The sequence below is a fragment of the Eumetopias jubatus genome, unplaced genomic scaffold (assembly GCF_037043125.1).
Source record: "Eumetopias jubatus isolate StellerSeaLion01/CBP00866 unplaced genomic scaffold, mEumJub1_p1.0 scaffold_9, whole genome shotgun sequence".
In the NCBI taxonomy this organism is placed as follows: Eukaryota; Metazoa; Chordata; class Mammalia; order Carnivora; family Otariidae; genus Eumetopias; species Eumetopias jubatus.
Genome location: NW_028274815.1, coordinates 113,996,986 through 114,022,720, shown reverse-complemented (window position 1 = coordinate 114,022,720; position 25,735 = coordinate 113,996,986). Strand labels below are relative to the sequence as shown.

General features: G+C 52.4%; 1 protein-coding gene across 1 annotated transcript; it reads right to left on the bottom strand.

The window, feature by feature from the left end:
- Nucleotides 1–2,188: 2,188 nt before the first annotated feature.
- ID1 (inhibitor of DNA binding 1) lies at nt 2,189–3,346 on the bottom strand. The gene is made up of 2 exons (XM_028118883.2): nt 2,820–3,346; nt 2,189–2,583 (listed from the first exon to the last, which is right to left on the bottom strand). Exons 1-2 carry the CDS (start codon nt 3,240–3,242, stop codon nt 2,542–2,544), a joined length of 465 nt encoding a protein of 154 aa, XP_027974684.1. The 5' UTR covers nt 3,243–3,346; the 3' UTR covers nt 2,189–2,541.
- Nucleotides 3,347–25,735: the final 22,389 nt, after the last annotated feature.

Genomic DNA, 25,735 nt, shown 5'->3' with positions numbered 1-25,735 from the left:
TGTTTGTCTAGCGCGGCCGTGCCAAAGGCGGCGGGCCCCAGACAGCCAGGCGCCTCCGTACACCTGGGGATGCTCAGGTTAAATAGCTCCGCATTCCTCGGGCCCAGCTGATGGAAACGCTCCCAGGCCGCCGCCGAGCCGGCCTCCAGATGGGCTGGGCCCCGGCCAAAGGGGAAAAGAGGGAAACGTGGAAGCCAGAGTGCGCCTGAACGGCGGGGGGGTGGGGGGGAGGTGGCCGAGGCCCCCGCCACAGCCCCTTCCTCTCCTGGAACGAGGCCCTGCCGCGTGTGGGAGGACGCGCGGGGGACACGCCTACGTGCCCGTGGGTGGGCTCGCAGCCGGGCCGCCCCGGGAGGGAATGGGTGCGCACGTGTCCCTCTGAGGACACTCCAAGGACACACAGGCGACAGTTAATAATGATAATTTGTAACTATCCAACGCTGTGTGCTAAATGCTTCACTCCGTTTATTCTCTACAATTCGGAGAGGTGAATGCTGCAAAACAGCAGCGGGGTGGGGCGTTGAGTGGGGAGTAGCAAGGGGCATAATTTACCTCCATATACTGTGTTAAGTCCATAACGTGCTTGGGGTGGAGTGGCACCTGGCTCAGTGCTAGTGCTCAGCAGGTGATGATCTTGCATTTGTCCCTGATGCTGTTCATCTCTTACAAGCCTCGGTTTCTTGTTGTAAACCTGGGATCAGAATCCTGCCTTTAGCCCCGCAGGGATCCGTGGGATCCCCTATGTAAAGAGTTGAGCATGGATCCGGCTGGTGGTGCTAGGTGCTAGTTTATTCTGTTTATTGGCAAAATGCATTAAGGGTCCCTGCCCTCTCTGGGATAAGACCTTTGCCCTTGCTGGGGCTCGGTTTTTCCCTGGGTACTACATGGGAACTGAGGTGGTAGGGATACTTGAGGGGTGGTGTCCCCAGGGCCTAACAATTGCTCAAGAGGGTTGGTACTTGAACTTCTGAGGGAGGGTTTGCCTGAACACAGCTGCCCCCACCTCCAGACCAGCAGAGACCCAGGAACGCCAGCCAACTTACAGAACAATCACACACTTAGAAACCCATAGTGTGGTTCGGAAGCTCCCGGACACACAGACCCATCCATCAAGCCAAACCCATGCAGAGATGCCCATAATGCATTGAGGCAGAACACACAAGCCCAAACAGCTGGAGGTTGCACTTATCTGCAGAACACATGTGCTCGCATTTGCCCTTCTGCATACACCCCCATGCCTATCCTTACCCACACCCCTAGGCCTGTATACCAGCAGATGACCCAGCCCCAAAGGGGGGATCTGCCAGTCACTTATGTCACTAACACAGGCCCAGACACTCATAGGCACTCCCCCGTGTACCAACTCGCACATGTCCAGGCAGATAGTCCCTTGCCAATGACATCTTTCTCCTGCTCAAGAGCTGGGGACTGACTCCCATTCCTCCTCAGCCCACACGGGAACCCTGGGGGAGAGAGGTCTGTGTGAGCTGTTCGCATACCCAGGCCAGGATGAGGGGGCCGAGCCTGGACCCAGAGCAGGTGGCCCAGCAGCTGTGCCCAGGATGGCCCTGCCAACTTGCTCACCCACTTGGACAAGCTGGGAGCCCCGGGGCTGCCTGCTACAATCCAGGGCTAGATAGCCCAACAGGGGAAGCACCTCCTACTGGGGAATGGGGCGACAGAAGTCCTGCCTCAGATAAACTCTGGGCAAGCCTTTCCTCTAGGTCTCCCCTTCCCCTATCTTGGCAAAGATGGAGGCGGCTCAGTCACCTGGTTCTCCAACTTACACATAGCCTGTGGAATACTCAACCGAGAGGGGAACTTGGCAGGTTGATCTGCATTTTAACAACCTCCCCAGGTGGCCCAGATGGCCCAAGACCACTTGGAGAGACCCTAGAGGTCTAGAGGATTTAATTTTATGGCACCGGAGAGCAGGGAAATGGCCAGTGATGGGGAAAGAATGGACTTTAAAGACACCGGAAAACGCTCAGTTCAGGTCGGTAAAAGCGACAGTCCAGATGTGGCCTTCTAGTCCCCCTCCCCCCTCCCCAGCACCAGCTGCGAAAAGGGTCAGGGGTCACCCGCATCCCAAGGCCCTCCCCTCAATCCAAGAAATCACTGCAACTTTACCGCAGTCTAAAGTATTTGTTTAATAACAACAACAACAACAAAAAAACCACCCCACAGAACTATTGTAAAACAATATTCTCGGTGATCATTGTAATATACAATACAAAGCAATTAATTTCCTCAGAAATCTGAGAAGCACCAAACGTGACCATTTTTTAAAATGTCTGCTTTTCAAAAAATAGAAACACACTGGGGGTCCCCCAAGTCTCTGGTATCTGGTAGGTGTGGAGGGAGGGTCGGCCTGCCCTCGTCAGTCCCCCGGCCCTGGGCTGGATCCAGCAAGCGCCCCACGGTCGCTGATTTCAATCTTGTTCCTCCCCAGCTCCGGCAAGGCGCTCGGCAGGATCAGAGAGCATGAATTCTTCTCGCCCCCTGGAGGGCTGGGGTCCGCCAGTCCTTGAGAGAGGCGCTTCAGCGACACAAGATGCGATCGTCCGCCGGGACACATGCCGCCTGTGAAAGAGAGAGGTGAGACAGGCGGGTCGGAGGGGACAAAGCTGCAAGCCCTTCCCCAGGAGACACTTTAAGAGAGCGCTCTTTCCGATCTCCTTGGGCATCCTTGCATAGCCAGGTACCCGAAAGGATGGGACGGACGCAGAGCCAAATACCCCCCCCAACCGCCTCCCTTTGGGCCTCAGTTTACCCATCTGTAGAAAGAAAATGTTCCCGCGCTCCAGTTCGGATCTCACCTCGGCCGCCAGGGCACTGATCTCGCCGTTGAGGGTGCTGAGCGGAGCCCGGGCAGGGAGCCCCCGGCCTCCAGGGGTCCCGACTTGAGATTCCGAGTTCAGCTCCAACTCCAGGTCCCAGATGTAGTCGATGACGTGCTGGAGGATCTCCACCCGGCTCACTTTGCGGTTCTGGGGCAGGGTGGGCACCAGCTCCTTGAGGCGCGAGTAGCAGCCATTCATATCGTAGAGCAGCACGTTCACCTGCTGCTCGTCGAGCAGGGCGGGCAGGCGCGCCCCGGCGCCCCCCGCGCAGCGCGAGATGGCCACGCTCTGCTCGGACAGACAGCGCACCACCTCGCCCGCACCGCCTGCCGTCTTGCCGGCCTTCAGCGCGCAGCTGGGGCCCGCGGCGGCCGCGGCACTGCCACTGGCGACCTTCATGATTCTGGCGTCGGAGTAAGAGGAGGGAGGCGAAGCGCACGGAGAACGCGGACGCCGGGCGAGAGCAAAAACCTCAGAGTGGAAAGAAGACGGTTGTACGAATGCGAAGGCCGAGACCCGCAGCCGTTCTTATAGAGACGCCGCAGCTCCCCCCCGCCCACCCCGCCCACAGCCCCAGCCGCCAGAGGCGGGCTCAGAGGTTCAAAAAGCAGCCAATGGGCGGTCTTGAGGCGTGGCCTCCGGTGCCTCTGGGTCCCGCCTCCCGCTCTACTAGTGCACCCTCCCGGCCTTGGAAAGGGAACCCGAGTCTCAAGAATAGAGAGTGGGAGGGCACGGGGCGGGGTGGCTAGTGGAGGCGAGGGCTACCTTGGGCTTCTCGCAAAGGAGGCATTGCGGACAACGAAAAGACTTCAAGAATCACTTTTCTCAGGTTCATTTTCTCACCTCTCCAGCCCCATTTTACAGATGAGAGAAACTGAGGCTCGGTTGGGGAAGCGGCTAGCTCTGGGTTATCTAGAGAGTGCAGGACTAGAGCCTGGGCTTCTGGGAGCCTGACCTCCCGGCTCTTTGGGCCGAAACTTAAAGCGGGCCCTCCTTTACACTCTGCTCCTCAATTCCCAGAGAAAGTTGCTGGTTAATGTTTCTGGAACCAGGGAGGCTTTACCCAGGCCCCTCGGGGTGGGAGCAACTAATTCCGGAAAGTCTTCCTCTGGGATTGGGGGCGGATCCTCTGGGACATGAACTGGATAGAAGGCGCCCAGAGAGGAGCTGCACCCCCTTATGCTATCCTGAATTTGCATCCCCTGCAAAAATTCCCCAAATCCGCATCACCTAGTGATTTTAGAATTTTTCTCCCTTTTTTGGCTGTTTCCTGTCCCTCCCCCCCCCCTCCCCCCAAAGACCTCCGATCAGGGTCTCCCTCCCACGGCGCGGCAGCTGCGGAGCTCGAGTCTCCCCCCCACACCTCCCGGGCGGGTCTGTGTCAGCGTCTGAACAAGCGGCTCAGACCGTTAGACGCCAGGCCCGTGACGTCACCCATTCATAAAACCGGGACGGGCTGTCAGGCTGGCGCCGCGCGGGCGGTCGCCATGGAGACGGCAAACCCGGCTAGAGCGCTCCCCCACTGCGCCGCGCTCGACCAGTCACCTGCGGACCTCTGGCGGGAAGCTGGGAATGCGCTCCTCGCGGGCGCGGTCGCTGGGCAAGGGTCACCTTACCTCCCGGGCTCCACACCTGGGACTCGCCCCCCCAGGCTCACACCTCAGACCACTGGGACGTTTCTTCACCTCCTCCGCCGCACCCCTAGGTTCCCCCTTCCGCTGGGGGAGAGTTCTGATCCCAACTCTGCTGCTGGGTGAAGTTAGTTGTCTCCGACCCTCTCTGATTCCTCATACAGTATTTGCCTGGTATTTTGATAATAATGGCAGAAGTGGTTTATCGATCTCTTAGTTCTTGCAAGGCACTGTGTACTTCACTGTGTGTGAAGCCTTTGCCTTTATCATCTGTAACCCTGACCACAGCTCTAGAGGGGAGCTCTTTGGTTTCTTTCTTTCTCTTTCTTTTTCTTTCTTTCTTTTTCTTTCTTTCTTTTTTCCTTCTTTCTTTCCTTCTTTCCTTCTTTCCTTCCTTCCTTCTTTCTTTCTTTTTTCTTTCTTTCTTTCTTTCTCTTTCTTTTCTTTCTTTCTTTCTTTAAGATTTTATTTGAGAGAGAGAAAAAGCAGGAGAGGAAGGAGGGTCAGAGGGAGAAGCAGGCCCCCCACTGAGCAGGGAGCCCAATGCGGGGCTCCATTCCAGGACCCTGGGATCACGACCGGAGCCGAAGGCAGACGCTTAACCACCTGAGCCACCCAGGTGCCCAGTTCTTTGGTTTCTTCATGCAAAGGAGGAAACTGAGGCTCAAAAAGCCTCCCAAGAGCCATAGCTATTGTAATGGCTGCATTATTATAACAGGGACACTGTATTGTAATGCAATCTCTTCCTGCCAGGGTGGGCAGTCTGCCTCCAGAGCCCTAGATTGGCTAAAGCGGGGGACACCGAGGTTTAGAATAGCCACCCGAGGGCACACAGCTCTAGCAGGACTAAAATACTGTGCCCACCAAGGAGTGAGTTGATACTATGCTTATGGTCCCTCCTCCTCCTCCCCACCCCCCAGCAATTAATTCACTGGGTATCAGCAGGTTTCCTTTTCCCACAGAAGTCTGAGGCAAGGGCCAGTAAACCTGGCCTCTGCCTCCACGTGGGGGAACCAGGAAAACTGATCAGTGAGATCAGCTTCAAAGGGGAGAAACATTATTAATTAATTAACTGGACTCCTCATCCCCTTTACCACACCCCCCAAACTCTCCAAACTCCCTAAGCCTTGTTTAGTAATCTTCTAATGACTGGAGAGAACATTTTCCTGTGCAAAACTATTGCTAAAGAATTGGAAAGACAATGACCAGCCAGAGGAAATTAGAATATTAATTCATTACCCAGTGTTTATTAATTGACCCAGCAATTCTAGTTGCTGGCATCAATTCCAGAGAAACCTACACACATAGACACAAAGATGTCTGCCCAAGGATGTTCACTGAGGTTCCCTATTTTCAAGAGGGGAAGTCAGAGTAACCTAAATGTCCTTCAACAGGGGCATTATATGAACTATGAATGAAACATATGCACTATGAATGGAACATCCATGCTGTGGAATGTCTATGTAGCAGGTGGGAAGTGGGACTGAGAGATATCTAGATTCTACTGTTGGTGGAGAGACCAAGTGTTAGACTGGGGGTCAAGGTAGGACCTTTTACATGTAAAACAGCAAACATACTGCTCCCAAGTACAAGTGTATCTGTAAATAAATTTTTTAAAAAGAGAGGCAATCAAGCTGTGGGAAAAATTTCAAACACAGTACTGTGTGATGTCTCCTATATGAAGTTCTAGAATAGGCACAACTGATCTTTGGTGAAAGAAATCAGAATGGTGGTTGCTTGCCAGGGAAGGGGTGTGAGGGAACCTTCTGGAATGATGGAAATGTTCTATATGATGATGAGGTGTGTGGTACACAGTGCATGAATTAGTCAAAACACAGTGGATTATATACTTTTGCACATTTGTATTTAAATTGCACCTCAATAGGAGTGCCTGGCTGGCTTAGTCGGTGAAGCATGGGACTCTTGATCTCAGGGCTGTGAGTTCAAACCCCACGTTGGGTGTAGAGATTACTTTTAAAAAATTAAAATAAATAAATAAATTACATTCAACAAAAAATATTAGAAAGCAAAAAAAAAAAGATAAACATCAAATTCCTGATATCACTCACCACTGTGAAGACAGGGAAGAACAATATGAAGTAGGACCTTCACTCTTATCTTCACATAGGTATTTCATTCTTACGTTTTTCCCTTAAACAGTGTTATTGAAGTGTAATTGACACACGCTAACTGCATATATTTAAGGTGTACAATTTGATAACTTTTGACATGCATATATACCCATGAACCATCACCACAATCAAGAACATTAACATATACTTCCTCAGCTTTTTTTTTAATATAAAGATTTTATTTATTTGACAGAGAGAGAGAGAACAGGGACACAAGCAGGGGGAGTGGGAGAGGGTGAAGCAGACTCCCCGCCGAGCAGGGAGCCTGATATGGGGCTCGATCCCAGGACCCTGGGACCATGACCTGAGCAGAAGGCAGACGCTTAATGACTGAACCCCCCAGGTACCCCTAATCTGCATTTTTCTAATGACTCAAAGATGTTGAGCTTCTTTTCATGTGTTTATATGTCATCCATATATCTTCTTAGGTGAAGGGTCATTCACTTGTTCGTTAAAAAAAAAAAAACATTAGATAATTGTAGAATCACATGTAGTCATAAGAAATAATACAGAGGGGCGCCTGGGTGGCTCAGTTGGTTAAGCGACTGCCTTCAGCTGAGGCCATGATGATCGAGTCCCGCATCGGGATCCAGTCCCACATTGGGATCCAGTCCCACATCGGGCTCCCTGCTTAGCAGGGAGTCTGCTTCTTCCTCTGACCCGACCCCCTCTCATGTGCTCTCTCTCTCTCTCTTTCTCACTCTCTCAAATAAATAAATAAATAAAATCTAAGGAAAAAAAAAAAGGAAATAATACAAAGAGATCCCTTATAGCCTTCACCCAGTTCCCCCAATGGCAGCTTCTGGCAGTACAATATTCCAACTGCATTTCACCAGCTTTACTAAGCGTATTCATTTGCGTGTGTTTAGTTCTATGCGATGTTATCACACATGCCGATCCACGTGACCACCGCCATAGTGAAGACACAGAATAACAATTCCATCACAGAGGTCCCTTGTGCTACCTGCCAATCTTTTGCCCGTTTCTTTTCATTTGTTTGTTTTCTTCTTATTGAGTTATAAGTTCTTTATATATTTTGGATAGGGCGCCTGGGTGGCTCAGTTGGTTGGGCGACTGCCTTCGGCTCAGGTCATGATCCTGGAGTCCCGGGATCGAGTCCCACATCGGGCTCCGTGCTCGGCAGGGAGTCTGCTTCTCCCTCTGACCCTCTTCCCTCTCGTGCTCTCTATCCCTCATTCTCTCTCTCTCAAATAAATAAATAAAAATAAAAAAATAAAAATATTTATTTTGGACAAAAATCCCCAGACATAGGATTTGCAACTATTTTCTCCAGTCTGTGTCTGTCCTTTGCATCCTCTTAATAGTATCTTTTGAAGAACAGAAGTTTTAAATTCTGATAAAATCCAGTGTATCAATTTTTTATTTTATAGCTCACGCTTTTCGTGTCATATCTAAGAAATCGCTGCCTCACTCAATATCACAATATCCTCCTATATTTTCCAGACGTTTTATAGTGTTAGGTTTTACATTTTAGTCTATGATCGATTACACATGGGCATTTCTTTTTTTTAAAGATTGATTGATTGATTGATTGATTGATTGATTTTGAGAGAGAGAGAATGAGAGATAGAGAGCACGAGAGGGAAGAGGGTCAGAGCGAGAAGCAGACTCCCTGCCGAGCAGGGAGCCCGATGCGGGACTCGATCCCAGGACTCCAGGATCATGACCTGAGCCGAAGGCAGTCGCTTAACCAACTGAGCCACCCAGGTGCCCCACATGGGCATTTCTTGAATATATACATATTTCACTTAATTTATTTATTTGAGAGAGAGAGCAAGTGAGCATGAGCAGTGGGGAGGGTTGGAGGGAGAGAGAGAAGCAGGCTCCCCGATAAGCAGGGAGCCCGACGTGGGGCTTGATCCCAGGACCCTGGGATCATGACCTGAGCTGAAGGCAGACACTTAACCAACTGAGACACCCAGGCACCCCTCTTGAATATATTTTTAAACAAAAATGTATTCATGTACTACTTTGTGTAATAAAAAGCCAGCTCTCAATGTTTAGTGTACCTCCTTCTAGCCTGACTGCTGGTCAGGATGAGACTGAATGTCAATGACACTTTGCAGACAAATAGGAAAGGAAGTCAAGGGACAATTGGGACCCCCAGTAGTTAAATGCACTTAACATTCATGAACACCTGCCTCCTGCCAGGTCCGGTGCTGGCCGCAGGGCTCTAGAAAGGAATTATTCTCACATCAAGACTATATTATGAAAGTTTCCTGCTAGGTGCCTTAGAAACACAAAGAAAGGAAGAGTTCTACCTTGGAGGAAATCAGGGAGGCTCCCTAGAGGAGGTGACTCATCCTCTGGGCATTCTATGTAGGAAAAGCACAAGGAGAAATGGCCTGAATGAAGACAGGTGGGGGCACTGGTGTCTGGACAAACTTTGACAATTTGAGGAGAGACACCTGGCTGTGGAAAAGTGGAAAGGGCTGGGGCTCAGGGTCCATCAGGTCAGGCTTCAAATCCTTATTATACTGTGTGACCTGGAGGAACACCCTTCACCTCTCTGAGCCTCTGCTTCCCCACTGGCAAAATGACAGAAGCTCCCACCTCCCTGGGTTACTGTGAGGAGTCACTGAGATTAGGCTGGTAAAGTGCCTGCCACAGTCTTGGTACAGAGTAGGTGCTTACTAAACAGTGGATGGGAGTAGCAACTGGCCAGTTCCAGGCCAGGCCGCTAGGACCCATCTGGTTACTTCCAGGGGTTTTGAGGGAGCTCTGAGATGGGCTTCCAGAGCCCCCTGAAATGTTCTCTTCACTGTGCTGCCTTCAGACTTCCCAACTGAAATAGTGACACCCTCCTGTACTCACACTCATCCCAGGCCCACGGGGAAAAGTTGGCTTCATTCCTTTCCCGAAAATGTTCAGTACTCCCAGACATTGGTTATCATCTCTTACATTTTTAAGGCCTGACAAGGAGTTTAAATAAAGACTGCCTGTTTATCTGGTTGCCAAATGGGCATTTTTCCTGCCCTCTCCCTGGGGGTGTCCCCTGGGGGGGGCATTCTTCTCCCAGTCCTACGTACCAGGTCAGCTGAGGAAAACAGACTAGTCTTTTGATGGCCAGGAAATTTGGAGGACTCATTAAAAGAACCCCCGTGGTCCCAACCCAGGGTTCGTGGCCGTGGTCTCTTTGGAAGCCCTTTACACATCCCTGGCACCATCTGATTTCCCCAGCTCCTCCCCGGGGCCTGGCAGCAGCTCTGTTACTCACGTGCCATTTCACAGATGGGAAGACTGGGGCCGGAGAGGAAGAGGGACCACCGGCCCTTTACACCTTCACATCCTGGCTCCTCTACTGGGAGCAGGCTGTACCCGTTTCCTCATCTGTGAAATGGAGATTATGCTTAGCCCTTTTGGCACAGTGGCTGGGGGAGTGAATAAGCTATGCTGAGAAGGGACATTATTTCTCCGGTTCCACATCTCCTTTTCTGCCTTCAAGTTCCCTCTTGTGGCCTCCAGGGCTCAGGGACTCCCATTTTCTAAGTGCTCATTCTGTATCAGGCATGAGTACAAGTTTTAACCAAAGACAGTGAGCTCAGGAGGGCAGGGACCACACTGTCATCTTCCCTGCTGTCACCCGGGGCCCGGTAGAGCACCTGGCACCCAGGAGGTACCCAGGGAATATTTGTCGAACGAAGGAAAAACAACCCATGACCTATGTAGTGATATCATGTTCCCTTTACCACTGAGGCCACTGAGGCCCAGAGCAGTTGAGCAATTTGCTTCAGATCACACAGCTGGGATGTGACCCTGAATCTAGGGGGTCTGGCTCCCAAGGCAGGGGCTGTGTGGGGCTGAGGGACTTGCATGCATGCGTGTCTACACTGCAGAGTGCATCCTTTCTGACGCGGGTTCATGTCCGGCACGTTCACCACTGCCCCCCCCCCCACCGCCCCGGAGTCTTGGCCTTGTAGGCTCCAGGGCGGGCCTGCCTGTGCCACGTGACCTGGCCCCGGCCCGGCAGCTGCTCCCCAGATGTGCCCACAGCATGGTCTTCCAGCCGCCAGGCCGGCGCCTCTGGGCTGGGACTGCCGGAGCTGCGGGGGAGAGACCTTTGGCTCTGACTGTCCCCACCCCCTCCCTTGTAACGAGAGACGACAAGCCCCCCCCCCAACTCTTCCCCCAGAACCATGTCTCTGCCAACACTGCCTCTCTGCCCATCACACTGAGAATAAAATCCAAACCCCTCCCCAGCCTGCAGCCCCTGCCCACCGCTACAGACCTCAGTGCCTGGCCTGCCCTTTCTCTCGCAGGCCTCAGGCCTCCTTTACTACCGAGCAGGTCCTACCTCAGGGCCTTTGCCCTTGCTCCTCCCTCTCCCTAGAACACTCATCCCGATCTTCACAAGACTTCTCCTTCTTCAAGTCTCAGGTTAAATGTCACCTCCTCAGAGGCCTTCTCAGAACCTGCCTTGGGTATTCATTTTCTTGCACATTCTCATGGTCTTAATATTTCATAGAATTTATCTCCACCTGAAATGATCTTTGTTTTCTTGGGTATTGTTCATCTTCTTCCACCCCATGCTCTCCCCAGGCTGTGAGCTCTAGGAGGGCAGGAACCATGGTTCCTTTGGTCAGTGCTATGTCCCTAGAGCTAAGCGCAGGGCCTGGCCCAGAGAGGGTAAGTGACTTGTTGAAAGTCACACAGCACAGGAGGTACCTGGCTGGCTCAGTTGGTAGAGCATGTAATTCTTGATCTCAGGGTTGTGAGTTTGAAAACAAAAAAACAAAAAACAGGTGTGAAATTGCACTAATTATCAGTGATGTCAAAGTCACACAGCATGGTACGTAGAATAGAGTAATATTTAGAGTACTATCTGTTGAACCAATGAATTATTACCTTATGGCCCTCGGTTTCCTCATGTACAAAATGGGGACAAAATTTCAACTTAACCTACAGTTATGACAGAGTCAGTCCTCAGCACATGGTAAGCACTCAGAAATGGGAACCAGAACACAGTTGTGTGTCCTTCCAGGGGTTTCATTTCTCTGTCCCCCAAACCCAGCAGGGGCCATGGATGGGCACATGAGGGTGTGGAGGCTTCAAGTTCTCTGTCCTTAACAGCTGTGAAACCTCTGCCAAGTTCCTTTCTCATGCTGGACCTTGGTTTCCCCATCTGCTGCTGACCCTCCTCCCCAGGGGTTCTTTGCTGGACTCCTGGGTCATTTCAGAGAGGAGAGGGGTCCAGGTTTAGGTCCACCTTTTGCCTCTCATCCTGTTTTCCAAAGAGGCCCCAGAACAATGGCCAGGGAGGCTGGAGCCCGCCAGTCTGGGCCCCTCCCTGGGTCCCCTGCAGATGGAGGGGGGTGGGGCCTTCCTGTGGCCTGACAAAGGACCACTGCTGTCCTGGGGTCTCAGGGGCCGAGAGGAAGGGCAGTTGGGGCCCAGGGAGCCCCCATCTTAGGTCACTCAGCACAAGCCAAACCCGCAGGGCTACACAAACACATGCGACCCACACCCACACCGACAGAGCGAAACAGGCACACATCTACACAACCTACACAGCACATGTGTGCAAACTGCCACGTCCATCGACAGCAGCACCTCACTATGCACAACCTGCCAATGCACACGACATGGCTACACACCGTGCATACGACCAACACGCTGACCATCAAAATCTGCACCACCCACACACCCACACCAGTGAACACACAGGGACTAAGAAGGCAACACAGAGACACAGTAAAGCAACACACCACCCCGATACCCTCAACACACACAGCACACAGACGCACACCCCCTACTCTGCAACGCGCACTCACCAAACACAATGAGCGCTCGCACCACAGTGCTGACAGACCATGCCCACAGCCTCAGAGCAAACAACCCTCTGCAAATCAACAAAACAGCCTCTGCTACGCACCTCCTCCCCACAATGCACACACCGGCCCACACGCACCTTCCCCAGTTCAAGCCCCCATACTGCCTCCTCCCACCTCAGGCTTTTTAGGTGTAGACATCACCCCCCCCCACAACACACACACACACACACACACACACACACACACACAATTCAGAATCCTGCAGAAACCCCGAGGATACACACCACTCCAACATACCCCTCCAGACCCCAGGGAACTCAGGCCAGGGAGTGCAGGCCTAAGTCTTGTCCAGGCCAGAGGTGTGGGACCTGGTCTGACCGTGGCAGCCAGAAGCTGATGCCACCAGCCAGAAGCGCCCCAAGTCGGGGGCCCTGCAGAGCCCGGCAGAGCCCGGCAGAGATCACTGGCCCTGCTGTAAGGCTCATGCAGGGCTACAGGTGGGATGGGGGAGACTGGGCAAGAGGCCTCCGGGGGCGTTCAGTGGCTTCCCCCCGTGCCGTCCGGGGGATGGGCAGGAGGCCCCAGAGGCCCCCCCTCCCAGAAGTAGCACCTCTCCCACCTCTCCTGCCAGGTGCCCAGCCAAGCCCTCCCCTGACTCACCTGCCTTCCACCTGGCTCTTCCTGCTGCCTGAGGGCCCGGAACCTGGAACCTGGAACCGGAGGAGGCTGCGCCTCTCAGGACCAGCCCTGTTCCCTGCCCACCCAGAAGAGCCTGGAGCGGTCCCCACCCTCTCAGCTCACCCCAACCCTAAGTACCCTGTCACTAGGGGGTGGCACCTCCAGCTGCACCCTTGCCTCAGGTCACAGGAGTGGTTATACTCCTCAAATACTATGACTCATGACAATCTCTGAAGTCTTTAAAAAGGCTTATTATTTTCTGCTGATGCAAAAGCAGAGCTGTCCTGGTTAAAAGGAAGTGACATTTCAGAAACACGGAAGAAAGGGACCCTTTTCCTAGAAGACTGCAAGTGTGAGGTCTCTCAGAGAGCCAAAGAGCCTGGGGTGACATCCTGAAGACTGCTGGCTGAGCTGTGGGACCGCAAGTCACTTCATGGCCTCCTGCCCCCATCTATGAACGTGAGTGTGGTATGAGCTCCCATATCTATGAGGCTTAAAAGAGTTAAGTCACACAAAGAGCTTAGAACAGTGCCTGGCAAAGTCAACCTTCAATAGATTCTAGTTGTTATTACTGCCCCCCTCCTTTTAAAGTAGGCTCCTTGCCCAACATTGGGCTTGAACTCATGACCCTGAGATTAAGAGTCACGTGCTCCACCAACTGAGCCCGCCAGGTGCTCCGACTCTAGTTGTTATTAGAGCTGTAACTCTTCTGCCTCTCCTCCAGGTAACCCCTGTTAAGCAATTGGGTATATGCTCCACCACAGAATTACAAAACTTCAGAATCGTTAAGTGCCAACCATTCATCCCATAAACCATTAGCGCGCACCACTGGGTACTAGGCATAGCAGTGAAAGAACACGATGTGGGTTCACGCTTTTCAGGGAGCCAGCCGTGTTCACCTGGGAGTGACCAAGTGGAAATGAACGGCACTGACCAGGTGGTTGGTTCCTGGCAGCTGAGTCCACGTGCTGGGGACATGGATGCCCCTGAAATGTGGGCTGCTGCCAGCCCAAGGGGGCACTTTGTAGGAATTAGAAAGAGAAGCCCTTTATTTTGAGTAGATGAAGCCTTCCCAAGGGCACTCTCTGTCACCTCTTCGTGCTCCTTGCACACAGCCTGCTCGGGGGCCCTGCAAATCTGGGCCTGCCCGGGGAGCTCCCAGTCCGGTGGGGGAGCCGGCCACTTGCCAATCCCCAGTTCTGTGATGGGGACGCACAAGGGGCCGGGGAAGTGTGGCCGGGGAGAGGCCTCAGTTCACCAAGGGAGGTCAGGGAGGGCCTTCTTGGAGGAGGAGGCAGTATCCCTACCCCAGCTGAGAAGAGAGAAGGGGAGGAAGGACCAGGCAGATGCCCCTGAGTCCCAGCATTTGCACATCAGGGATGTGCAAGGGACCCAGCTGCCACATCAAACTGCAAAAGCTTGGAAGTCTGATAATATAAAATGTGGTGAGGATGTGGGAAAACTACTCCCATCCCCTGCTGGTGAGTTCATAAACTGGTAGGATCACTTCAGAGCTCAGTTTGGCAATACTGAGTAAAAGTGAACACGGGAGCACCCTCTGACCCAGCAATGCACTCCCACGGACATTCCCCTCGAAGTCCTGCGCCCAAGACACCAAAGACATGGGCATGAAACACTGCGGCTGTGTCTAGAGTAGCAGCAAATGGAAACCTCCCCCTCCAAGCGTCCCACCACAGAATGGGCACATAAAACGGGGGTGGCACGTCGACAGACAGCAGTTCGTGGGAATGAATGAGCCCCGTGTGTATTCTCCTGGATACACGCAAAATCTGATGTTGCTTAGGGAACATGCAGAACGATTCTTTAAAAAGCATAAACAGAGAAACACACACACAAGCAACGCTAACACATTTATGTGCAGTAAAAGTATAAGGGAACATGCCCGGTCATGGTGCTAGCTGGGGAGGAGGTGGCAAAAAGTCTCGGAGAAAAGGGCAGCGGCACCCGGACGGTTGGCTGCGGGCAGCAGAGGTGGTGGTGGTGGTGGGGGCGGGCGCCTGGCGGGCAGGTTGGCAAACGGGCCCAGCGGGAAGAGAGGGAGGCGGGGGGGGGGGGGGGGGGGGCTAGCGCCGGCCGCTCTTTGGCCGGGCAGCCTGGGGCGGGGACTGGGGGCCCAGCCGGGCAGCCGGGGCCCCGCACCCCGGGCTTTGTTTCGGGGCGCGCACCCGCCTGAAAGGCATTCCTGGGCACGGCGCCCCGCCCCTTGGGGACGCCTGGCGGCTGGACCCGCCGCGCCGGGCAGATGGGCCGCCCGGCTTCCCGCGCTCGACCCGTGGGAACCGAGCCTGGCGGGCGGGGGCGAGGGCGCCGGGAACCGCCCCGGGGGCCGGGGGTGGGGTGGGGGGGCGCGTGCAGATGGGGGCGGGGGCCGCGGGCGCCGGCAGATGGGTGCGAGGCCGGCCTGGGGCCGTGCGACAAAGGCTCGGGGCAGATGTTCGCGGCCAGATGTTCGCGGCCAGATATTCGCGGGATGGGGGGAGCCTGGGAAAACCCAGCTTGCTCTCCCGCCGTCCTCCCCCTGCGGCGGCCGAGGGCGTGCCGCGAGCAAGGTGCGGCTGGGGTGTCCACCGCCGGGGGCGACCAGGAAGGGGGAGACGGGGGCGGGCGTTTAAGGGCTTCTCGCGAAAAGTAGTTTACTTCTGGCCCCGCCCTCAACCGTCCCACTCTTCGGTTGTGAAGCGCCAGAGAGGAATCTGGGCGGAGCGCCCTGCCCCTCCGCCCTACCCCCGCCAGCCTCGGGTCCTGGAGCGGCCGCCTGCAGGTGGACAGGTGGAGGTGTCCGTGCGCACCCCCGGGGCTACACCACCGTCGCCGTCATAGCAGCAATGCTGGCGGGCATTTATTAAGCATTTATCGGGCTTTAAATCATTTCCTTATTTAAGTTGTCACAGTCACCACCAACCCCCCCCCCCCCACCCCGCTCCCGTGCAGAAGTTGCGCTAAGTACCGCTTCCAGTTGGGGGAGGATGAACATGGAGGTCCTGAAGTAGATAAGTGACTCGGGGAAGGTCCCAGCAATTTTGTGGCAGGGCTAGGGTTGGCGTTCAGGATTCTCAGAGCATGTGGGTTCCTGGATACCACACCTCTTTTCTCTTCCTGTGGGCTAAGTGCTTTAGGAACCTCCTTCTTTCGCTCCATCGTCTAGTGTCCGTGGAGCATCTACTGCATGCCTGGCTCTGAGCCAGCGCCGGGGTATTGTCGTGAACACAACAGACACAAGTCCCTGTCCTGGGGAGCCTGTATTTGGGAGAGGGAGGAACACAGTGGACAGGGTCAGTGCAGTATATCTTATCTGGTGATAAATATTGTGGAGAAAAGTAAGTCAGGGAAGTAGGGGATAGGGAGGGCTGAGGTTTGGCGGGGCGGTGTCGGCAAAGTCCTCTCTGAGAAGGTGATATTTCAGTAAAGAAGTTGTTCTCTCACATCCTTCCGCTGTCAGGGGAAAAACATTCCATGCAGAAGTCACAACCAGTGCAAAGGTCCTGAGGCTAAGACTAAGAACTGTGCTGGTGTGCTCAGGAAGCCAGTGTGACTTTAGCTGACCGAGCAAGGAGGAGGGTGCTAGGAAGTGAGGTCAAGGAAATATGAGGGAGTGGGTGGTGGCCATAGCTGCATCATGTAGGCCCCAGTGAGGACTCTGGCTTTTACTCTGGGTGAGGCAGGAGCCATGGGCAGGTTTTGAGCAGAGAGGACAGTGACCTGACTCTGTGCTGAATCTCAGCTCTGATGCTACCGCTGCAAGGTTTCTCTCCCCACTGTGTGAGGCATGGCCCTGCCCACCTGGGGCCTTATGTTTCTCCATTTGAATGATGACAGCCCTTGGTTTAGATCAGAGTTTCTTCACTTTGATGCTTCTGGGTAGGTCAAAGTTGGGTGGGATTCTTTTTTTTTTTTAAGATTTTTAAAATTTATTTATTTGACAGAGAGAGTGAGAGAGGGAACACAAGTAAGGGGAGTGGGAGAGGGAGAAGCAGGCCTCCTGCTGAGCATGGAGCCTGATGTGGGGCTCGATCCCAGGACCCTGGGATTATGACCTGAGCCGAAGGCAGATGCTTAACGACTGAGCCACCCAGGCACCCCAAAGTTGGGTGAATTTGATGCATTTTTTTTCCGGTGTGTGTGTGGGGAAGGATCCACAGCTTCTAACACATTGCCAGAGGGGTCTGGGAGGGCTGTCTAAAGTGTTCATAGCAGATTTGTTCATAAGAGCAACCAATTGGAAACAATCTAAGTGTTCATCAAAAGGAGAATGGTTAAATAAACTATGAAATACCATGTGGCCCTGGGAAATCATGAGACAGCACTTCCACTTTCAGGAATTTATACTAAGGACACACTCCGATGTGGGAAATGATGTATGTACAGGAAGAACAGACAATTGGAAAAAACCCATATGTTCATCACTAGGGGACTGCTTGAATTAAGGATGTTCTCCCCATATAACGGAATACAAGCAGCTGTAAAAGAGGAGGAAGCTGCCTCCTATCTGCATCTGCTAAGATCTCCAAGGTACATTGTTAAGTGGAAATAAACCCCAAACGAAATGAGTTGCACAGTATGCATAGACTGCCACCATTTATATTTTAAAAAGAAAAAAATATTTTAAAATTCAAAGAAGGGCTCCTGGGTGGCTGAGTCAGTTAAGCGGTTAAGTGTCTGCCTTCGGCTCAAGTCATGATCCTGGGGTTCTGGGGTTGAGTGAGCCCCATATGGAGCTCCCTGCTCAGGAGGGAGTCTGCTTGTCCTTGTCCCTCTGCCCCTCCCCCACTTGGGCACGCGCTCTCTCTCAGATAAATAAATAAAATCTTTAAAAAATATAAACAAATAATTAAAAGAAGAAAAAGAAAAGAACAACATACAACATACACCTGTTTCAAGTTTACTTGTATCTCACTTTGAGACTGATCACCGTCTCTGCCTCTGAGGAGGAAAAGTGAGATGTTTACACTTTTAAAGTGTTGTACTGTAAGCTTGTATTATGTATTCAAAAATGAAATGAAAACGTAAAGGGGAGAGGTCTAGACCCAGACAAGATGAAAGGAGAGTGCTAGCGCTGTATCCCAGGAGGGACTGTGTGGTTTGGAGACACCTGGGAACACTGAGTACGAGAAACGCACCTGAGAATCAGAACCACCTGGAAGTGGGACCCAGAAGGGGGTGGCGCTTGGAGGTAGTGAACGATCCCCCCATGTTTCTAGGCTAAGGGCCCAGAGACAAGGGCCTCTCTAGAATTTCCTTTTTTTCTTTAACAGCTTTATTGAATTTCAATTCACATATCATACAATGTACCCACTTCAAGTGTACAACTCAGTGGTTCTCAGTCTATCATGGATTTGTACAACTTCATGACAATTAATTGTAGGACATTTTCATCAAAATGTTCTTTTTTTTTTTAGATTTTATTTATCTGACATTGAGAGAGACAGCGAGAGCGGGAACACAAACAGGGGGAGTGGAAGAGGGAGAAGCAGGCCTCCCCCGGAGCAGGGAGCCCGATGCGGAGCTTGAGGCGGAGCTCGATGCGGAGCTCGATGTGGGCGGGGCTCGATGAGCGGCTCGATCCCAGGACCCTGGGATCACGACCTGAACCCGAAGGCAGACGCTTAGCGACTGAGCCACCCAGGCGTCCCTTCATCAAGATGTTCTAAAGAAAAAGCAACCCCACTCTCTTAGCAGTCACGCTCCATTTACCCCAACCTCTCAGCCCCTGGCAGCCACTAACCTATATCTACTTTCTTTTTTCTATCTATTTATTTATTTACTTATTTTTAAATATTTTATTTATTTGACAGAGAGATAGAGAGCACAGATGGGCAGAGCAAGAGGGAGAGGCAGACCCGCGGCTGAGCAGGGAGCCCCACGCGGGGTTCGATCCCAGGACGACCTGAGCCGAAGGCAGACGCTTAACCGACTGAGCCATCCAGGCACCCCCTTACTATCTACTTTCTGTCTCTAGATTTGCCTATTCTGGATACTTCATATAAGCGGGGGACTCGGAGGTCCCAGATTGAAGGTGGACCTTTCCTTTTCATTGTGTGTACTTCTGTATGATCTGCTTTCTCATACTAATGTATTCTTTGTATAAAAGCTGATTAAAATGATAACACATACTCATTATAGAGAATTTGGAAATATAGATCAACTCTAAACAAAATTAAAATCATCCTTAATCCTATTCTTGCACTCATAAATGCAGAGAGAAAACCTCTGAATATTCAAATGTGTGCCTGGGGTGCTGGACTGGGGCAAGTTGCAGGAAGGCAATTTCTCCACTGGGGAGCAGCAGGGGTGGTGGGGGCAGAATCCAGCGATTCCCAAGGCTCCATTTATTTATTATGTATTTATTCGAATAGGTAATATCTTTATTTATTTATTTATTTTTAAGTCAGCTCTACGCCCAGTGTGGGGCTTGAACTCAGGATCCTGAGATGAAGAGTCACGTGCTCTAAAGGACTGAGCCAGCTGGGTGCCCCCAAGACTCCATTTAAAGAGGCAGTGAAGGGCGCCTGGGTGGCTCAGATGGTTAAGCGTCTGCCTTTGGCTCAGGTCATGATCCCAGGAGATCGAATCCCGCATCGGGCCCCCTGCCTCTTGGGAGCCTGCTTCTCCCTCTGCCTCTCTCTCTCTCTCTGTCTCTCATGAATAAATAAATAAAGTCTTTAAAAATAAATAAATAAATAAATAAATAAATTAATTAATTAATTAAGAGGCAATGAAGGGGCGCCTCGGTGGTTCAGTTGTTAAGCATCTGCCTTCGGCTCAGGTCATGATCCCCAGGTCCTGGGATTGAGCCCCGCATCGGGCTCCCCGCTTGGCGGGAGGCCTGCTTCTCCCTCTCCCGCTCCCCCTGCTTGTGTTCCCTCTCTTGCTGTGTCTCTCTCTGTCAAATAAATAAATAAAATCTTTAAAAAAATAAAAATAAATAAAGAGGCAGTGAAAAAAATAAAAAAATAAAGAGGCAGTGATTTTGACTTTCTCTTGCTTGCTGTAACTGGTAACTCTTCCCTCCTCCTGGAGACCTGCTGGGAATGCTCTCCCCCTGTAGCCCCACTCTCGTCTCTGTAACTTGTCGCAAGGCAGAATCATTTATTCAGGAGCATTTGAGTTCCTGGGGGTGGAAACCAAATAGGGATAACACTGCTAGTCTCACTCAAAGAGTAAGCAACGTGGAGAGTTTGGGAAACCAGGCAGGGCAAAGGGCCCGGCATGCGGGAGATGCTCAGCAGAGTGGGGGAGATGAGGAAGCCGGCTCCACTACCCAGAGAATAGGCTTCTGCTTCATTTCTCAGTTACCTCCCCCATTCAGGCCTCAGTTATTAGGCACCTACTGTGTGTCAGGCTCTCTGGCCAAGTCCTGGGGAGACAGAGATGAGTAACATGTTGGCCTTCTTCCCTTCCTAGCTTCTTGAAGGACTTTCTGTGACCTTTTCCAGGATCATTATCTAACTCAGTAATTGTGATGGTAATAATGATGGTAATGATCTAATGTGGTTAAGACTTCAGGCTCTGGGGTGAGGCAAAACTGGATTCCAACTGTGGCTCTGCTTCTTTGGGGGATGGTGGTGCTTGGGGCACTCCGCCCATCTTCCTTGGGCCTCCGTGTCCTCTTCTACAAACGGGATCCTAGCGGCGCCACTCTGAAGGGCTGTGGTGGGGACACACAGTGACAAGGACGCAGTGATTACTAACAGCTTGTCATCTGTCAGGCCCTCCGCTGTCCACAGTCCATGCTTCCTGGAGCCTGGCTCTTAGCGCCATTACCCCAGGAATCCTTCCAGCCACACTGGGACCCAGGGACCCTCACTTCCATTTTGCAGATGAGGAAACTGAGGGCTTAGACTGCTGAGCAGGGCGGGCAGTTGAGGACAAGGGCGCTCTCCCTGTCTGACTCCCAGGACCAGGGGCAAATGGGGCTGGGGGCTGGGAGGAAGGGGCTCTTCTCCACCCTCTCCCTCCCTTCCCTGGGAAAGTCCAACAGGTGGCAGGCCGAGGCACTGGGGGCCATTGTGCGGGGGGCCTGGGAGGGTCGGAGGGCCCAGTGTGTGTCTGGGAGATGGATGCCTTCATTACCATGTGAATCCTGGGAAACTGCCGCTAGGGCTGGGTGGTGGGTGGGCGTGGGCCCCAGGGCGGGGGGGCTTGGCGTTCTCAGGCCTGGACCACACAGCAGCTGGGAAGGGGGTCCCCGTGGAATCCTAAGGGACTCATCACAAAAACCTAGATAATGGGATTTCCCCTCTTGTTTAATTTCTTATTTTAGGACATCTCCATCCTGTGGGGCTTGAGAGAGACACAGGCTGAAAACAAAAAGATTTTTTTAAAGGACAAAACCCTCTTTTTTTCCCCTTCCCGTTGATAGCGTGCACATTTGGGCCTGAACAGTTGAAGTCCGAGCCTTGTGCGGCATGCGGCCCCGATCAGCAGCTCTGTGGGGGCATTTTCCAGTCTGTTCTTCCCTGAATGGCTCTTTCATTCCTGTAAAATCTGTCCTAGGTAAATCCAGGGGGATTAGCCAATAGTTGGTGAGCAAATTGGGAAAAGCAGGTTTTAGGCTTCAGAAACAAAGATGTCATCAGTTTGGCTGCAGCAGAAAGGACTGGCCAGAGTTTGGAAAGGAGGCAGGCCGTGGCGAGAGAGTAGGAGTGATCAGAACAACGATGTCCAGTGACTAAGGATCTGCATCTCACGGATGAGGGAACCGAGGCTTCGGAGTGACCCGTGCATAGGGGAGCGGGGACCAGAGAATGAGACCTGGAACACGGACTCACACACGCATGGACAGGAAGGGGGTTGTAGAAGCTCCTCTGCGCCGAGCCTTTCCAAAAACCCTTTTACAAGCCAGACACTCTCCCAGCCACGCATGATCTTGCTCTCTCTCACACGCACACCAATGCAGTTATTTGCTTTGCTCACAGTGTCCTCACAGACACACACTCTTAAACACACAAGTACACGTCCACGCAACCAGGAGGGGACACATGCACAACACTGTTCCACAGAAGATGTCAGCACCCTCATGCTTCCTGCACGCTTGTCCAGACCCGGGCAGGCAGGGATTCTCCCAAGAACACATTCTGTCTCCCTCTCGCGCGCACACACACATACCCCAGAGAAGCGCAGAGGACCTCTCCTGCAGAAAGCACCTGGGTCAGGCAGACAGGGGCTCGGCCCCTCCCCGCCCTCCCACTTCCCAGCCTTGGCCCCTGGGGTCTTCTCTACCCCCCCCACATCCGTGACGCGAGGGTCTCAGGTGCCTCCACCTCCCCTCCCCCTATTCCAGGGCCCTCACTGGACCCTGGGGGAGCCGGAGAAGCGGTGGGCACCCAGCTCTCAGCAGCTCTTGCATGCACTTCTGGATAATGAAAGGTTTTGTAAATGATTATTTAACGACATAAAAAATGACGAGGGGTTGGCCACACGTGAGCCCAGAGCTTGGACAGGCTCTTGATCGCTGTGTGAGCAGGTCCCTTCCCTGCGAGGGACAGGCACGTGGAGGCCTTGAATGCAGAGCCAAGGGGCTCATTCTTCTCGGTCCCCCTCTCCTCCCCACGCTGGGCTGCTGCCAGGCGGGCACAGGGCCGGCCCCCCCACTCCACAGCTCTGGGGCGGGCAGGGCGCGGAGGGGAGGAAGGGCTCACCGCAGAGCCCAGCGGGCCTCATCCGCCACGCAGGGGTCTGCCTTCACATGCAGATAGCCTGTTTGTCTCACCTGGTCTGCCTTTAAATGACAAAAGGGTTGGATGCAGTCAGGGTATTAGATGAGAGGACCACTGACCAAAATGGGAAGGGGAAGGTTGTTAACTGTGGAAACAAAATAGATGTCAAAATAGATGCGCAGTAGATATAATTTGCGTTACAAAAAAAGACATAATAAGCATTAAAAAAAATCTTAAGTGTATGTTAAAGTGTCAATTGCAATAATCTCTGGGTGACAGGAATATACCGCTTTTTTTCCCCCATTTTTTTTTTTTTTTTTAACACATATTCTAATCTTCTCCAAGGCATGGAAACAGCTTCTGGATAATGAAAGGTTTTTGTAAATGATTATTTAATGATATAAAAAATGACGAGGGGGTGGCCACACGTGAGCCCAGAGCCTGGGCAGGCTCTTGATCGCTGTGTGAGCAGGTCCCTTCTCTGGGCCTTTATTTCCTTATCTGTGGAATGGAGACTTGTCATGTGGAGGGTGACGTGAGCTTTAAGGATGTAATGCATGTAAACACTTGGAGTGGTGCTTGGCACACAGTAAGTGCTCAATAAAGGTAGCTGCACCTTTTTTTTTTTTTAAGATTTTATTTATGGGGCACCTGGGTGGCTCAGTCGTTAACCGTCTGCCTTCGGCTCAGGTCATGGTCCCTGGGTCCTGGGATCGAGCCCCACATCGGGCTCCTTGCTCTGCGGGAAGCCTGCTTCTCCCTCTCCCACTCCTCCTGCTTGTGTTCCCTCTCTCGCTGTGTCTCTCTCTGTCAAATAAATAAAATCTTAAAAAAAAAAAGATTTTATTTATTTGAGGGAGCCAGAACGTGAGCAAGCGGAGAGGCAGAGGGAGAAGGAGAAGCAGACTCTCGGCTGAGCAGGGAGCCCGTCTTGGGGCTCGATCCTGGGACTCCTCCGGGATCATGACCTGAGCCGAAGCAGACACAACCCACTGAACCACCCATTTCGCCCCAAGGATAGCTGCTCTTCTTCATCTTCCAGTGCAGGTTTCTGTTTATACTGCCCAGTAGGGACTGCACGCCTCCTGGGTGCCTGCAGGGAAGGGTTTGCCCCAGTCCCCCTAGGCTGACCGCACATGCAGGTTCGCTCGCATAAAGGTCCCCCCAAAGTGTGGGGCATCAGCTACATGCACAAGTGTATGCAAACAGGAGCCAGGTCTTTGGCCCAGAGCCTCTTGGTGGGAGATGCTGACACCATCTCAATTCACCCTGTCCTGCACTCTGGTCCTGGGTCCTGTCAGTTCAAACCGCTGGAAATCTAGGCTTTTTTTTTAAGATTTTATTTATCATTTGACAGAGGGAGAGAGAGAGATTGAGAGAACGAGTGGGAGGAGGGGCAGAGGGAGAAGCAGACTCCCTGCTGAGCAGGGAGCCTGACGTGGGACTGGATCCCAGGACCCTGGGATCATGACTTGAGCGGAAGGTAGATGCTTAACTGACCGAGCCACCCAGGCGCCTAGAAACCTAGGATCTTTCTGGCACCTCACCAGGCCCAGGGCTGCTTCAGGGGTCTTAGGACATTTTTAAGAGTGAGACAGGTATGGGTTGAATAACCTCCAGGAAAAAGGAGAGTTGGGACGTCTGGGTTTGTGGCCCTGCCATGCTGCAGAGGGACATCTGGATGGCTGTGGGTCCATCTCTGGCTGGCTCGGACTTCCCAGTCTCTCTTGTCCACTCACATCCATGGCCCTTGCCCTTTTATCACGCAGAACATCACCATCTGGGGCCTGTAGCCCCACTCCTGGCTTCCTGACCTCCATTTCTAATGCTTAGAAAGGACTATGTCACCCTGCGTAGAATCCTTCCTTGGCTCCCCACTGCCTCCAAAATAAAGCCTACACTCCTTGGCCTGGCCTATTGGACCTGCTCACCTTCCCTCTTCTCTCACTCTTTCTTACTCTGCTGGCCTTCCCCCTCTATTCAGCCTGGGATCCCTCCCGGAAGCGGTGATCCCTCCTTTGTGTATTTAATTTGGAGTCCAACAAATTGCCATTCAAAGTGCATCCTTCCCATTTCCTAGCTCTTTGTGACCCTGCGCGGTTTCAGAACCCCTCTGAGTTTTAGATGCCTCCTTTGCCACATGGAAGTAATAGTTAATATTTCTTTCTGCTAGGGCTAGATTTTTTTTTTTAATTTTTTGAAAAAGATTTTATTTATTTATTTGACAGAGAGAGAGAGAGAGAGAAAACACAAGCAGGGGGCGCGGGAGAGGGAGAAGCAGGCTTCCCGCCGAGCAGGGAGCCCGATGCGGGGTCTCGATTCCAGGACCCTGAGATCATGACCTGAGCCGAAGGCAGATGCTTAACGACTGAGCCACCCAGGCGCCCTGGGCTAGATTTCTTTTTATTCTTAGTTGTATCTGTATTGTTTCGATTGTATTTGTTTTTGGGAAAAATATGTTCACCTGGCTCAAAATTTTAAAAAATACGAAATATACAGGGGCGCCTGAGTGGCTCAGTCTGTTAAGTGTCTGCCTCTGACTCAGGTCATGATCCCAGGGTCCTGTGATCGAGCCCCACATCAGCAGGGAGCCCGCTTCTCCCTCTCCCTCTCCCCCTGCTTATGCTCTCTCTGTCAAATACATAAATAAAATCTTTTAAAAATTACAAGATAGGAGCGCCTGGATGGCTCAGTCGTTAAGCGTCTGCCTTCGGCTCAGGTCATGATCCCAGGGTCATGGGATCAAGCCCCACATCGGGCTCCCTGCTCAGCGGGAAACCTGCTTCTCCCACTCCCACGCCCCCTGCTTGTGTTCCCTCTCTCGCTGTGTCTCTATCAAATAAATAAATAAAATTTTTTTAAAAAATCACAAAATATACAAAAGGATACATATACAACAGAAATTTCCTCCTAAGCTGATTCCTTTTTACCTTTCTTGCCCTCAAATATACCCAAATAGTATCTCTTTTTACACGTCTGGTA

Excerpts from the sequence above, each read along its gene's own strand:
- ID1 (XM_028118883.2), bottom strand. The coding sequence starts at position 3,242 with ATGAAGGTCGCCAGTGGCAGTGCCGCGGCCGCCGCGGGCCCCAGCTGC. Across the intron at positions 2,584-2,819 it reads TCAGTGCCCTGGCGGCCGAG|GCGGCATGTGTCCCGGCGGA; the intron begins GTGAGATCCGAA and ends TCTCTTTCACAG.